Here is a 14,010-nt window from a genome sequence, read left to right on the forward strand (position 1 = left end):
GCAACCCACCAACTTTGGCAGGGGCAAGCGTCCTGCGGGGCACTCGATCATCAGTGGGTTTGGAGCAATCAAATAGAAGGACTGTCCAAAAGTGCTTCGTTATCTATCCGATGTCAAACTTCTTGCTCTCCCCATCATCTTCCGTGAAACTGTTGTGTCGGTTCAGCTCGTTCAAATCAGCTCCACTCCAAACCGTCGCTCGAGATTGCAAAGTCTCACAGCCAAGACGTTATCTGCGGATTCCACGACGCACATTTAGCAGCCATTCAGTGAAGATGTCGGACCTAGCAGTTGAGCTGACAGCGCCAAATGGCAAGAAGTATATGCAGCCGATTGGGCTGTTCATCAACAATGAATGGGTGAAGTCCAGCGATGGTGGAATGATCACGAGCATTAACCCTAGGTAGGAATTTCCTACTGTTCAGCTTACTCAACTTGAAGTTTTCGCTCACGACGTTAGTGATGAGAGCGAAATCACATCCGTGTATGCCGCGTCGGCTGAGGATGTTGACACAGCTGTCGCAGCGGCACGCAAAGCATTCAATGATCCTTCCTGGCGTGACTTGCCCGGTACAGATCGTGGTGACCTCATGTTCAAGCTTGTCAAGCTTGTTGAAGAGCACAGGGAGATTCTTGCCACCATTGAGACGTGGGATAACGGTGAGCCGGACACTAGAAGCGTTGATCCATGATTCGGTTCCTCATGTTGTCATAGGCAAACCATTCTCCGTTGCGCTGGATGAGGATCTAGGGGACGTGATTAGCACGCTCAAGTACTATGCTGGCTACGCCGATAAGATTCACGGCCAAGTCATTGAGACAACACCGTCGAAACTGGCTTATACGATTCGCGAGCCAATTGGCGTCTGCGGTCAGATCATTCCGTGAGTTTCCCCATAATTTGTTCTTGCTTATGCTGACCGTAAGCAGCTGGAACTATCCGCTGTCAATGGCAGGTTGGAAGCTTGGCCCAGCTTTGGCTTGTGGTAATACCGTGGTCATCAAGGCGGCAGAGCAAACGCCTCTCTCAATTCTGTACTTGGCCAATCTAATCAAGGAAGCGGGTTTTCCCCCAGGTGTCGTGAACATTTTGAACGGCTACGGACGTGTAGCAGGTGCTGCGATTGCTTCCCATATGGGCATCGACAAGATTGCCTTCACTGGTTCCACAGCTACAGGCAAGGAAATCATGAAGCTAGCTTCTGTTAATATGAAGAATATCACTCTCGAGACTGGTGGCAAATCGCCTCTTCTAGTTTTTGACGATGCGGACCTTGACCAAGCGGTGAAATGGGGACACATTGGTATCATGTCGAATATGGGCCAGATTTGCACCGCAACGAGCAGAATCTTAGTCCAGGAAGGCATTTACGACAAATTTGTTGAAGCATTCAAGGAGCGAGTCAAGTCAACTAGTAAAGTTGGCAATCCATTCGAGGATGATACTTTCCAGGGTCCTCAGGTGACAAAGGCACAATATGAGCGCGTCCTTTCGTATATCGAATCCGGCAAGTCCGAAGGTGCAACTTTGGCCCTAGGTGGCGAGGCCTACAAAAACGTCGGCAATGGGAAAGGATTCTACATTGCACCGACAGTTTTCACAAACGTCAAGGATGATATGAAGATTTTCCGCGAGGAAGTTTTCGGTCCTTTCGTTGTTATTTCGTCATTCAAGGACGAGGAAGAAGCGCTCGCTCGTGCCAACAATACTACATATGGGCTGGGCAGCGCTGTCTTCACGAAGGACATAGCAAGGGCACACAGAGTAGCGAGAAAAATAGAGGCTGGCATGGTGTGGATTAACAGTTCTAACGACTCGGACTTCAGAGTTCCTTTTGGAGGTGTCAAACAGAGTGGCATTGGCCGCGAGCTCGGCGAGGCTGGCCTTGAAGCTTACACAAACAAAAAGTCGGTGCATGTGAACTTGGGCAACTGGCTATGACGAAATACTGAAGTTATAGACTAATGTAACACCAATGTGAACATGCAAGGTCACGAACCATGACTTCCGACAATACGAATACCTAAGGCTCATTGTTTTCGATTGTGACGGTGATGTGTTTGACGTTATATTAATCAGATCACAACGGTAATCATAGAAGTTCGCTCAAAAAAACTATGCACAAGTGTTTTTAGCCTTCTTAATTGTTATGCATTACGGCCTTTTGAAGTGAACTGGTCGTAGAGTCATCTGACAAATAATGTAATTACGATTGTTGACCTCTTGCTTTTCAGCCCTAGAAACTAAACCAAACTTCAAGCCATTACAATATTTTCATATCTCCGTACTTCTTCGTGAACATGCCTAGTGCCTTGATAGGAAATTCAAACTTGTAGTTCGGATATGAGATCATACAGCTCTTGTTAAACACACCTTCAATAGCCTCCTGCAACCACTCGCCATTCGCCTGCTGTCTTTCCATCAACAGCTTCACAGCCTTCTTGATCGGCTCAACGTCGGGATAATCCGCGTGCAGCAGAGCAATGATGACCCACGCCGTCTGAACAACTTGGGTCTTCTCATGCTGCGACCACACACCAGTTTCGCAGCTCTTATACGTTTCACCCCACCCGCCATCCTCCATCTGACGGTCGATGAAGAATTTGCAAGCACGTCGGACACGCTCGCTGTTCTCGTAGGTTTCCCCGACAGAAGCTAGCGACTCCAGGGCGAACATACCTGCGTACGTGAAGCACACACCCCACGCGCCATACCACGAACCATCTGCCCGTTGCGCCTTGCGGATATATTTCACGCAGCCGTCGATGAATTTTTGAATGTCGGCGCTTCTGTAATTTGGATAGTACTTACGGTAAGTCGTAAGAGCAATGACGCAGGCGGTCGTACACTCTGGATAGTCGTATTCGACCATTACGCGGCCAAACACTTCTGCAGCGTTGAGCCATTCCAAGAGCTCCGAGCCTCGGCGCAGTTCGTACGAAGAGCATCCACCAGTGTCTGGATTCTGATAGGTGAGAATGTTGTCGACAGCGAGTTGCAATCGCTCGTCTGAGACGAGTTTGGGGATGGACGGGATGGCCTGCAACATGACAACAGCTTTGAGTGCTTCGGAAGTACAGTCACAAACAGAGTAACCTTGATCACGGTTACTGAAACCCCATGCGCCTTTCGTTGGGTGGCGGTAGCCATTTCTCCAGTTTGTACCGATATCAGAAATGCCCTGGGGATCCTCTAGCGTCTGCATGTCTGCGAGGTACTCCAATGCTTTGATGAGCATTGGACGGAAACGCTCGTCTTGTGCAAAGCCTGCCTCTATGGTAGCTTGTATTGTGAAAGCCGTATCCCAATTCTGTACTCCGTTGGTTCCGTTCACAAGCATACCCTCTCCTTTCATCCATTTAAAGTCTTCTAAACGCTCGATGTGTCGCTTGACAGAATAAGCATCAGGCCCCTCTTTGATATAGCAAGCAAGCATTTGCATTGGGGCATTGACTGGGGCTAAGTTGGAATAGTCCGTGTTTTGGTCCTCAATTTGAATCAATTTCCAGCAGAAGTCCTCTGCCGCCTCCTTAAGCCTGTTTGAGCGCAGGTACGGGTTCCAAACATTCACGAACACCCAATTGATGGTATTTAGAACCCAGGTCTTAGGGTGGTAATTGTCACGTGGGTGTATGCTGTTTCTGTGAGCCGCGAAATTGATTTTTTCATACGGTTCAACGAAAAGTTCTTCGCGAAGAGCCAGCGTGAGTTCGGTTGGTGGATATGACCATTGTTTAGAGGCAATAAAGCACATGCCGAGAAAGACCATGCGCATATGAATCCACCATCGCCATGGAGAAATTGGAGTCCAGTCTGGAAGTAGCCTATGAGCGTATTAATCTTCTGGAAACCGAAAAGAACATACGAAATGTTCACACGTACCATAATTCAGCTGGGACAGGATTCACGATGGTCCACGGCACGATTCCTAGAACAGCCATCCAGAATTTGAGCCAATGAGGGCCATTGACGGAACCGCCGTAGCTGTGAAGCAGATTCCGTGCCTTCACCAGACGAGGATCATCTGCCGGGGCACCTAAAAGCCTGAGTGCAATGTAGTTCATTGAAACACCGAACACACTGCTTTCGCCCTCAATGTGTAAGCCCCAGCCGCCGTCCTTTGCTTGCCGAGCAAAAATGTAGTTTTTCATTTCAATTATTTGCTCTTCGGGGATTGGCGTATTTGTGACATAGCAAGCAATGACTAAACCCGGTAGGAGGAACATCGGTCCGCCATATTCGCAACCCCAGTTGCCAGGTGGCAGCTGAAGCTGTTTGAAGAATGTGAGACCATTTTCGGCGGCTTGTCTGGTGGTCGTCGCCGGAGGTAGGTTTGGTTGTTCCTGCGCTCGATTCAGTAAAAGAAATGAGGAGCAACAGAGAGAAGGACTTAGGTACAGTATCGAGACCCAGGAACCATTTATCCGCGACGCTCTGAGGCCAATTCTTTACTTCTTCGTCAGTTTTCAAATAATGCCACGTTTGTCGGCCTCTTTCGTCGAGAAGGCGCCATCGAGTTAGGTCTGTCTTCTGGTCGCCAGTAATCGGGTTTTTGGTAGTTTTAAGGGCGCCATCAACTGCATCTGAAGCGCGAGTTCGAGCCATTGGACGACAGGGTGCTAATATCAGAGAAGGCAAGATGCAGTGTCAACCTTCAGGAGTCAACTTTGCATTCTCCAGGTCTCTCCACATTTCACCGCCTTCGGCTGGCAGATTTAAGTTGAGATTGTTGCGGCTGGATCTGAGCAAGGATACCTCCTTAACGTTCCCTGCCCCGTCTCTGGCTTACTAACCTGTTCGGGTGACTGGCTTGCACCGCACATGCTAATCCACTCGACCACAACTAACTCATGAATCCTTTGCCTAGGCAGAAGGCCGAGAAGATCGCCTGTGTTCGATATCTTTCAGGATTTGATACAAAAGCTTGTAGTTCACCTGCGTATGATCACTTATAAGTTGATTTTGGGCTGAAAGCATGCCAAGTATGGCACTCCCAGCCTCTCTTCTCTTCAAAGAACCAAGCATGTCAATAGGCTCGTGATCGTATGATCCAACGTACACTTACCACAGTGAAGATCACACGTGCGGCTCATAGTTCTATCTACAAAACCGGTAATTTTTCCGAAACACCTTTGCCGAAGTCTCTTTTCGTCCTTGTTACCAAGACCAATACTTGTCATAACGCCTCTCAACAGAATCACCAGGTGCTCGAAGACAAGGGTAAAGAATGCTGCGCCTCCAGACGCGTACTGCAGCTGATGGTTGTTTACTTCCGCATATCCTGTGAATTTGCGTTACGGCTATCTTTTCAATTGATTGCTAATATAGCCCTCTCGAGGAGTTTGGCTCATGTAGATGAGACATTCTGGATCTGATAATTGCTACTTCAATATCCCAAATGCTATTGTTCACTCTAGTCATTGAAAGACAATGCTAACACGTATCGGAGTTTTCACAGACAAGGAGAATTTAGGGTAGACTGTAGAACGTTGTAAACAACATGCTCTTGGGTTTCGGACTCGATGAACATAGGCTAGCGTGATCCCCGGGTCTTCAATAAGCGCGCGATGTGAACGAAACAGTATGCTATAAATCTTCTTAATGTCTGAGCTGAAAATGTGTTGTCAACAGTGAATTTCGTCGTGAGTAATGCTTTCGTATGAGTGCCGATCCTCCTTCCCATGGAGAGGTGAAAGGATAAGCGAAATGTACACCGTTCTCAAGGTTTTGAAACACATTTTCGAACACTCCAGCTCACCTTCCGGCAATATCTTAGGATTAAGTGGACTGCATAACATGATTGAGCTACCTTATGCAAATATGAGTACGAACATGATAGGTAACGAATACTCCGGTAGGCAGGTAGAGTATCTTATCAATGACTCGATAGCCATCCCAAATTATGTTCATGCACTCGAAAAATAAAAAACGAGAATCTAGGAGGAACCGGATTAATCCTGATGAGCAATTTAGTCCGGTGGCAAATCATGACCAAGAGCTTAATTGCGAACAGCAAAGAAGCCGGTGCAAGTACGGCGCCAAGAGCTATTGCTGGCAGGTCTCTACAAGAGTATAAAAATGTACCACGTACGAAATTCAGGCTCCGTATATGATCTTGCTTGTTGTGCGTAATAAATCGAAGACGACAAGCACATCGGCAGAACGGCTTGATATCAAAAACCTGATCTTCACCGGAGCTGCAATCTTAACGCCGCCTAAGATCGTAGAGCGTTTTGCTAAATGGAAAGGTCAACTTTCCCTGCCTTGAGCACAGAAGGGCCAAATATCCTTCGCTGAGACTACGGGCTTCATATAGAACGTCCGCTTTGACCTGCTGGTCATCTTCGACAAATATATTACACTTCAGAAGATATTCGGTTTTTAGATCCAAGGCAACGGATTGGAAGAAGTCTATCTATGCAAAATGGGACATTGAACATGTTGATAAAGTGGAAATACTGTATTTGGATTTGGAGCAAAGCCACTAAGGTGTGGATTTAATCGACTTGGAAGGGTTCCATGATTCAATTTTATCCGGTAGGTTTATGCACGATGTTGAACAAAGCACAAGTCGTGACTCGCGACAGTACTGAAACTAATTCAGATTTGGAAGCGTATGGGTATAAGTGTCCACCTCTTCCCTCGTTCGCGGAGGATACGTAGTCTTGATTAGTTTGATGACTCGGAAGACGAGGGAGTCAGACATGGAAGAATACCGCAGTCTAGCCCGATGTTGTCCTTGAACACATCAATTCGCATATGGCACTTGATATTGTACAGAAAAGCGGATCGCTTGGGACGGATGTCTATTGTCCTCTCAGCCTTGAGAGACAAGGCTTAGCTGGAGTAGTGAAGAATGTTAAAGCAGCCCTTTCCTGGCAAGCTCGATCTTCTTTATTGTCTCTCCGGATTTATATCCACCTTTGCTTGCACAAACAGCGATCCCCTCCCCTAGTTCCACCTTGTCTTCGTTTTCCGGGAACGCACAAGGACAGTGATGCGGGAAATGAACGCAAGCAAGTGTGTCGGGGCATAGGTAATTCGAGCAAGGAGCTAAAGTTTGCATCAGCAATTGCAGTTAGCAGGGTTAAGCAAAAGAAAGGTACCTTTTGCGTAGTTGTCCCTATACCATGCCGAATCGCTGGGCACATTCTGTGGTTCGTGGCGCTGTTGCTGCGCATCGCCACCAAAGAAATTCTCAAAGAATTGGAACTGTGCCCTCACCGACAGCACCATAACAGACAGAAGAATGAGCAGATGCATTTTTAACGTTAAAATGTGGCGGTATACGTGTTCATGGGTTCGGCATATGGACTGAATCTGAACAGCGTCCAGAATGCAAGATCTAAGATAAATGTTGACAACTTTACGTCCAGAAGTGGCGGCGCCAAGACTGCGGAGATGGACGAAGCTCATTGGCTGATCGAAAATTTCCAACCACCAGACTCCGAAGATTATCCTCAGCTCTCTCTGCCGCTGTCTTCACTCTGTATCATAGATATCCGATCCTGTTCCCACAGAAGCATACTCAAAGAGCGGAATTCAGTACTTCGCCACGAAATCCAACCATGCATCTCATGTATACTCTCGATGCCGACGGCAAGCGCATATATACCCTCAAGAAAGTCGTCGAGGGAGAAGTTACAAAATCAGCACACCCAGCTCGATTCTCGCCGGATGACAAGTACTCGAGGTTTGTGTCCAACATCTGCCTTGGAACTCCTACGAAGATGTGACTAACCTACCACAGGCACAGAGTCACGTTGAAGAAGCGATATGGACTGCTACTTACACAACAAGCGAGCACGTGTCCCAGTCAACTCCATTGCTGGAATCAATGTCTAACGTTATGTCTTAGATAAGCTAGCGGCTAAGAAATAGATGTCAGCATCATGCGTAGCGAGGCGCTCAGGCGTTTCTGGATAATGCAGGTTTTTTTGATGAGTCTTGCTCTTCGGGTCTGCGAAGCAAATTAGCAGGAGTATGCCAAAAACCTGGGGATGAGTCGAAGGATCTATTCTCTTCCTAAGGTGACGGATTCCACTCTGTCTCAGGGCAAGCATTTTGTTGGTCGATAGATCATGTTAAGGTCTTGTGTGCTTTTCGACTCATTGTGCTATCCCTACAAGCTGCCGCACTTACAAAGCCTGCTACTATGTATTTTTTGATAGAGATGGAAACTGCAATCAATTTCAAAGCGGGATTCAGACAGGATATGTTCTTATGCAAGATCTACGATGCACAGATTGACAGTCTGTGAGGTACGTTTGCGCAAAAGTCGACAATCTTGCCAGTGAGAATTTCGCCGAGTCGTCATGAATCGACTCTCTTCACTATCAATGGCAACTGTTGAAAAGATAGGGTGCGTGTAAGCGGATGCATCTGTATCTGAAAAATCCAGATCACCTGCCACCGCGTCGTCGTTTGGCGGCGACTGGGTTAGCGCGACGCCAGACGAACACCAAAGTGAAATCAGCCCCAACTCAACCTATGTTTCTCCTGCCATGGCATCGCGGGCTAGCATTGACACTCTGGATACGCAGACGGTCCGCAAACTGAGGAGTGCGTGGAGGGTAAGTTCAAGTCTGCCTGTGACGACGTTTCCAGCGCCAGCTGGGTGTTTTCGCTGACGTTCGCTGCCTAATGATAGGCTCGACAGGCCGCCCAGCCGGATTCCCAGGTCGACGCGGGATATGAGCAGCCACAAAATGTGATGAATCGAGAATCGCCACCACGTGCCGAGCCTGCAGACTCGATGAACGCGGTGCCTCTTGACTTTTCGCTCGCCACACAAGCAACGCAGAGGCGCGACTCTGGCTCTCAGATCTCTTCTGCCGCCAAAGGGATCTCGAACAAGACCTCACCTGCCGAAACCTTCGATCATGCGCGAAATCAAGAGCGCAAGATGCACTACTCGTTTGCCGACATTGGACTTGAAGCTGCGGGCGGTGACACGCAACCGATGACCACGCAAGAATTTCGTGATCACAGTGATATATGGACAAGTCGCGTGGGGTTGGACACAAACACAGGCTTGCTTGCTGGAGAATGCATCGCGACTGTCGATAGCGAAATACTGCCCTCCAGAGGACACGATGTTGACCTCACGAAGGTTGTCGAGAAGAGACCGGAAGAAGATGACGAGTTTGACGTCTCGAGTCTCACTCGTACTGATGAAGTCAGCCCTGCTGCTCATGTTCGCATCCAGGCCCAAACAGCACCCCTATTCAAAGTTCCGCAGCCGAAGACGCCAGGCACTGTTGCCAGAAAACGGAACTGGCATGATATGATGAGTCCAGAGAATCACACCTCCTCTACCAAAAGACCAGATTCGGCATTCAAGGCTATGCTGGGCAATACAGGTTTTCCTTTGAACATGACGCAACTGTTCGCAAACACACAGGTTGGCTCTTCACCTCCTGCAGGTGCCCCCCCTTCGGATACTGTATTTGATCGCCCATCACCAAATGCATTCATGCAGCCCTCCTCACCCAGAGCGGTGGCGATATCTTCGCCCGTTCGGCCTTTGAATGCTTGTGCTATTCATAATGAACCGTTGAACTTCTATGAACGGATGGAAGACTCGCAAATGAGTCGTGCACGAAGACGCCAGCTTGAGGAGGAAGAGCGCATGAACCATGATTCTGAAACCGACGAGATGGATGACGGTTGGGTAGAAAGAATAAGGCAAAGAAACACTCGACAGCGGGAAAGGTCTGCTTTTGTGAAGGAGATCCAGCTGACCGCTCCTGAGCGCTCATCCAGGAGTCGCCGAACCAAGTCCCTTGACTACTTGTCAAGCGAACGTAATCTCCAAACTCCTGCGCCGAATGTCACGAACATACAGCCAATTTCTCCAGATGAATCATCCGATCTCCCTAATATAGTCCAAGGCCAATCAGTAGGGAGCACTGCAGCTGGAATTCAAGTTCCCATGACATCGTCGAAGCTACCTCGGGGCTCACATACACGTAACTCTCAGCAACCATCTCCATCGAGCTCACAGAAAAGCTTGCCACCCGATTTTCCCACGCAATTGACAGTAGCAGTTCAAGATTCCCAGGGCGAAGGTCACAGAAATCCTTTCAATTCAAGTTCTGCAGCACCCCTTGCAGCACCATCGTCAGCATTATCTGGTAATCGCATTGCGCAGTCACAATATGCTGCGCCTATACATGAGGATCACCAAATGTTGAGTCAACGACAACACAACAAGCGCTTGGAGACTGTAAAGGCAGGAGATATTTATGGAGACACTTTACTTGAAAGAGACGAGACTATACCAAGCAGTCCCCCCATAGAGTTCTCGGAACACGATCATGACTTCGATGATCATCTTGTTCATGAATTTATAGAGGACGAACCCAACGTTGACGGCATGCATGACGAACATTCGAAGGAAAATGTCAACATTGATGAAGAGGCTGACGAGCTTCCGGTACGTCGACGTAATCCTGTGCACACGACGAAATGTGCACATGCACAATATGTTAGCAAAACAGGTACAATAGAAGCGACACAACAACTAACGGACGTTCAGCAAACAAGGTCTTCGCTGTCAGAGAGACTAGTAGGTACGGAAACTTCGAATGGCAATCATACTGTGGTTGGTACAGATACGGAGAATTATGAGACAGCCGCTTCCCGACAAGTGGCATCAGCTGGTACTCCTATACAGGGCATTCAAAAAAGCCAACAGGAACTACATGATAGCCCGATCAAGCGACTTCAGGATATTGCCACAGCGCCGTTGCCCAATAGATCTGGGGAGAGTTTTCAATCTCAAGAGATCGACGGACTTATTAGTACCATTTTCACGGATGGTGACAAAGAGTTCATGAATATGACTTCAGATGGTTCCCCTTCTCAATCTACAAAGCGTCTCCGTACGTACACCAAGAAGCGTTCTGTCCTGTATGAGCCATCCTTGAATGCGAATATCTCCAATGTCTCGAGGCGCGACAAAACGGATTCTGAAGAGATAACAAGGGCGATATCTGTAGCGGCTCCTGCAAAGTTTGTCAACCAATCAGTAGAACAAGTTGCGAGCCATATCGAGACACCATCCATACCAAGTACAGATATGCCTTTTTCAGCGAAGCAAAAAGAGCTCAAAAGTGAACAAGCTGTGCACGTAGCTAGGCGGTTGGCTACGTACCACAGAAATATTGCTCGTAGAAGTCCAAAGCCCAAGCGACAAAGAACAACAGATAAAGGTCAAAGAATGACTGAAGCGAATGCAAGACGACATGTTGAGGACGCCGCTAGGCAAAATAAGACGATTGAGCGCTCGGTGGATTCAAATTTCCCCCTAATATCAAGCGCTGTTCACGATTCTCTCGCTGCTGCACAGGTTACTCATCCCGACACTGCTCCTTCGGCGCACAGGGTTTTGGCGTTGTTCAAAGGCCATAGCTTATACTACTACCCTGCCACGTATCTGGAGACCGTATTCCAGGATGGGGAGAAATACAGAGTCAGATTTTACGATGGCACGGTTTCCGTTGTCGATCCACTGCAGGTGCGATCGCTTGAGCTGAGAATTGACGATTGTGTGAAGGTCGACCTCAACGGCATGCGAAAGGGAACATACTTGATTCAAGACTTCGATCATATATCTGGAGCATCTTACACGGATGCAGGAGGGCACAATGCTGTTAAGTTAGTATCTAAGACTGCAGATGGAACCGCCGCCCCACAGGTACCTATCACAGTGTCCGTGGAACGCATCTACTTGACGGGAAGTATGCTGCCAGCTTTCGCTGACCGAAAATTTCTGGCACCAATTAGGAAAATTGAACGCTTCGCTACGCCTGCGTTGCATATTAGCGAACCAACATCACCTGGGAGTCGATCGCGGCGTCAAAATGTTGATACACGCGTTCATGGTATGGAGCAGACCGTTACATCCGATCTTTTTTCGAACATGCTATTTGCGGTTACCTTTGTCAATATTCAAACACAGCAGAAGGATACAATCATCAAGAGCATAATTAGCCGTGGAGGGAGCCTTGTGGACGATGGGTTTCATGGCATCTTTGACTATAATGCGGCCCAAGCCGCATCGCCAAGTAAATCACCAGCTCGCTTTACTACGAACGGTGGATTCGCGCGAGAAGGCTTGCGTCTCAAACCCCATACACAGTATCTTGGCTTTACTGCCGTCATAGCAGATCGCCATTGTCGTAAGGAGAAGTACTTGCAAGCACTCGCCTTGGGAGTCCCATGTTTACATCATCGCTGGATTACCGATTGCATTTCTCAATCGACTATTTTGCACTTCGAACGCTATTTATTACCAGCTGGGGATAGTGAGTTTTTGGGTGGAGCTGTGCATTCAAGACTACTTGTGCCCTATGCTCCTGATGGGAACGAAGCAGCTTTGCAAAAGGTTTTCGACAGGCGATCTGTTCCACTGCGAAATTCCACAATCCTGCTTGCTATGAGCTCCGCAGACCGACAAAAGACATATAAATTCCTTGCCTACGCCGCTGGTGCGAAGTCTGTGAATTGTGCGCAAACTTTATCAGAGGCGAAAGAGATACTTTCGAATGGTTTGGTTTGCGACTGGGTCATCTGTGATAGCGATAAGACGAAAGCAAGAGATGTCGTATTTGGCATGAGCCAGCGGGAAGGTGGCAAAAAAAGGAAGAAAAAGGTTGGTATTACCCGTTCAAACATTGGAACGAGTGTCAAAGTCGTAGACAGCGAATTCCTAGTTCAAACCCTGATTTTGGGTGCTTTGGCGGATGCATGAAGTGTAACACATGCACTACCATTGGCAATTTGACTGTTGTACCAACATCATCGAATTATATAGGAGCTTTACAATCCTACTTATCTCGAGACTTTGAGGTGTAGAATTCAAACTTGCAGAACATTAGCGAAGCGGTTGATCTCGGGAGTTGATAGTACGCTAGCAAAGCTTGTGCTCGTCTTGATTTCAGATATTGTCAAGCTTTATGACCAGGAAGTATCTAAGAAGAATGTCTTGGCCTGAAATGTACAAGGACTTAATTTGATTGGTGCTGACATCACATTTCAACGGCTATATACATGTCATGGATAGTCTGCTTCGCCTTGCGTTTACCGATGACCAAGTGGCTCACTCGTAATACGCTGGCTTTCTTCAACTTCTGCTACATCACCTGTTGGCGTTAGAGGATAAGGTGGGTTTGGCTGTGCCTCAATCTCTGCTCTGTGGTGTTCGTTGGCCTGCAATACGTCAGCAAAGGTTTCGACAGAGGTCGTAGCAAGGAGCACATACGAAGGGAAGTCCACAATAAGTACATTCGTTGATCTGTGGCTTGTCAAGATTGATGAAGATGCGTGGGTGTCCAAGAGGGCCGCCTCCGCCATCGCATGATACAACACGCTCGTGTCGCCAGCGAACTGGCTGTTTGTGGATAAGTTCGATAGCAGCGAGTGGTCGAGGCTGGAGATGAATTAGTCTTTATCATCAGGCATGAAACGCGACGGAAAAGAGAGCTGCTCGAGACATCCGTAGTCAATGAGGGACTAAGAAACAGCTCGAAACGTCGCCGTCGCGAGGCAACTTACTTGATCCGCCATGATGGTCTGTTCAAAGCGAGGCCCCGCCATAGCCTCTTTCCTGGGCCTCTGGCTTCGGCTCCAGATGTCAGCCCGATTAGGAGCCTGCATGGTCCTCGCCTTCTCCTCTTCAGCGGCCAATCCGACGAGCGGTGAATCCATTGCGCCCTTAGAACTGGTTGGTGTAGCATTTGTCGCTGAGACATTCTGGACGGGGGTGGCGGGTTTAGGATCGTTGGCCGGAGGATGGTCAACACCAGCACTGTATGCTCGTGTTGCAGCCCATCTGAGGAGCGCTGGGGTCCGCGTGCGTAGTACTGGGATCATGGTCGCAGCTGCAATGGATTAGGGAAGATGCTCCCTTGTTGCGGATGATGAGGTTGAGAGAGCTTCAACCCCGTCTTGGCTTTAATCGTACACCTGAGGCGTTAAGGCTTCATCAAATGGAATGACTGCAT

General features: G+C 48.2%; 6 protein-coding genes across 8 annotated transcripts; 3 read left to right on the plus strand and 3 right to left on the minus strand.

The window, feature by feature from the left end:
- The first annotated feature begins 78 nt into the window (after window positions 1-78).
- PV09_02136 (uncharacterized protein) lies at window positions 79-2,261 on the plus strand. Its single transcript, XM_016355135.1, has 4 exons — window positions 79-403; window positions 461-660; window positions 716-884; window positions 931-2,261. Exons 1-4 carry the CDS (start codon window positions 111-113, stop codon window positions 1,940-1,942), a joined length of 1,674 nt encoding a protein of 557 aa, XP_016217151.1. The 5' UTR covers window positions 79-110; the 3' UTR covers window positions 1,943-2,261.
- Window positions 2,136-4,811, minus strand: PV09_02137 (uncharacterized protein). Its single transcript, XM_016355136.1, has 3 exons — window positions 4,400-4,811; window positions 3,884-4,344; window positions 2,136-3,825 (listed from the first exon to the last, which is right to left on the minus strand). Exons 1-3 carry the CDS (start codon window positions 4,604-4,606, stop codon window positions 2,265-2,267), a joined length of 2,229 nt encoding a protein of 742 aa, XP_016217152.1. The 5' UTR covers window positions 4,607-4,811; the 3' UTR covers window positions 2,136-2,264.
- A 1,632-nt stretch (window positions 4,812-6,443) lies between these two features.
- On the minus strand, window positions 6,444-7,333 carry PV09_02138 (uncharacterized protein). Its single transcript, XM_016355137.1, has 2 exons — window positions 7,108-7,333; window positions 6,444-7,054 (listed from the first exon to the last, which is right to left on the minus strand). Exons 1-2 carry the CDS (start codon window positions 7,262-7,264, stop codon window positions 6,861-6,863), a joined length of 351 nt encoding a protein of 116 aa, XP_016217153.1. The 5' UTR covers window positions 7,265-7,333; the 3' UTR covers window positions 6,444-6,860.
- Window positions 7,334-7,569: 236 nt separating this feature from the next.
- Window positions 7,570-7,882, plus strand: PV09_02139 (H/ACA ribonucleoprotein complex subunit 3; the record flags this gene model as incomplete). Its single annotated transcript, XM_016355138.1, has 3 exons — window positions 7,570-7,694; window positions 7,752-7,804; window positions 7,860-7,882. 3 exons carry the CDS (start codon window positions 7,570-7,572, stop codon window positions 7,880-7,882), a joined length of 201 nt encoding a protein of 66 aa, XP_016217154.1.
- A 458-nt stretch (window positions 7,883-8,340) lies between these two features.
- PV09_02140 lies at window positions 8,341-13,011 on the plus strand (the record flags this gene model as incomplete). Of its 3 annotated transcripts, none has more annotated exons than XM_016355140.1 (4): window positions 8,341-8,363; window positions 8,403-8,574; window positions 8,652-10,490; window positions 10,542-13,011. In XM_016355140.1, the coding sequence occupies 4 exons, from the start codon at window positions 8,341-8,343 to the stop codon at window positions 12,756-12,758; spliced, it is 4,251 nt and encodes a 1,416-aa protein (XP_016217156.1). In that variant the 3' UTR covers window positions 12,759-13,011. The 3 variants fall into 3 exon arrangements, with proteins under 3 accessions (XP_016217156.1, XP_016217157.1, XP_016217155.1); XM_016355141.1 differs by having other exon boundaries at window positions 8,652-10,439; XM_016355139.1 differs by having other exon boundaries at window positions 8,652-13,011.
- PV09_02141 (uncharacterized protein) lies at window positions 12,801-13,974 on the minus strand. The gene is made up of 3 exons (XM_016355142.1): window positions 13,562-13,974; window positions 13,269-13,436; window positions 12,801-13,216 (listed from the first exon to the last, which is right to left on the minus strand). Exons 1-3 carry the CDS (start codon window positions 13,877-13,879, stop codon window positions 13,088-13,090), a joined length of 615 nt encoding a protein of 204 aa, XP_016217158.1. The 5' UTR covers window positions 13,880-13,974; the 3' UTR covers window positions 12,801-13,087.
- Between the last annotated feature and the right edge of the window lie 36 nt (window positions 13,975-14,010).

Source organism: Verruconis gallopava (genome assembly GCF_000836295.1).
Source record: "Verruconis gallopava strain CBS 43764 unplaced genomic scaffold supercont1.5, whole genome shotgun sequence".
Classification (NCBI taxonomy): domain Eukaryota; kingdom Fungi; phylum Ascomycota; class Dothideomycetes; order Venturiales; family Sympoventuriaceae; genus Verruconis; species Verruconis gallopava.

Coding starts and splice junctions, on each gene's coding strand:
- PV09_02136 (XM_016355135.1), top strand. CDS start 111: ATGTCAAACTTCTTGCTCTCCCCATCATCTTCCGTGAAACTGTTGTGT. Junction 404..460: donor ATCACGAGCATTAACCCTAG/GTAGGAATTTCC, acceptor TCACGACGTTAG/TGATGAGAGCGAAATCACAT. Junction 661..715: donor CATTGAGACGTGGGATAACG/GTGAGCCGGACA, acceptor ATGTTGTCATAG/GCAAACCATTCTCCGTTGCG.
- PV09_02137 (XM_016355136.1), bottom strand. CDS start 4,606: ATGGCTCGAACTCGCGCTTCAGATGCAGTTGATGGCGCCCTTAAAACT. Junction 4,345..4,399: donor GGTTCCTGGGTCTCGATACT/GTACCTAAGTCC, acceptor AATCGAGCGCAG/GAACAACCAAACCTACCTCC. Junction 3,826..3,883: donor CCTGTCCCAGCTGAATTATG/GTACGTGTGAAC, acceptor ATACGCTCATAG/GCTACTTCCAGACTGGACTC.
- PV09_02141 (XM_016355142.1), bottom strand. CDS start 13,879: ATGATCCCAGTACTACGCACGCGGACCCCAGCGCTCCTCAGATGGGCT. Junction 13,437..13,561: donor AGACCATCATGGCGGATCAA/GTAAGTTGCCTC, acceptor ATTCATCTCCAG/CCTCGACCACTCGCTGCTAT. Junction 13,217..13,268: donor CTTATTGTGGACTTCCCTTC/GTATGTGCTCCT, acceptor GACGTATTGCAG/GCCAACGAACACCACAGAGC.
- PV09_02138 (XM_016355137.1), bottom strand. CDS start 7,264: ATGCATCTGCTCATTCTTCTGTCTGTTATGGTGCTGTCGGTGAGGGCA. Junction 7,055..7,107: donor TAGGGACAACTACGCAAAAG/GTACCTTTCTTT, acceptor TGCAAACTTTAG/CTCCTTGCTCGAATTACCTA.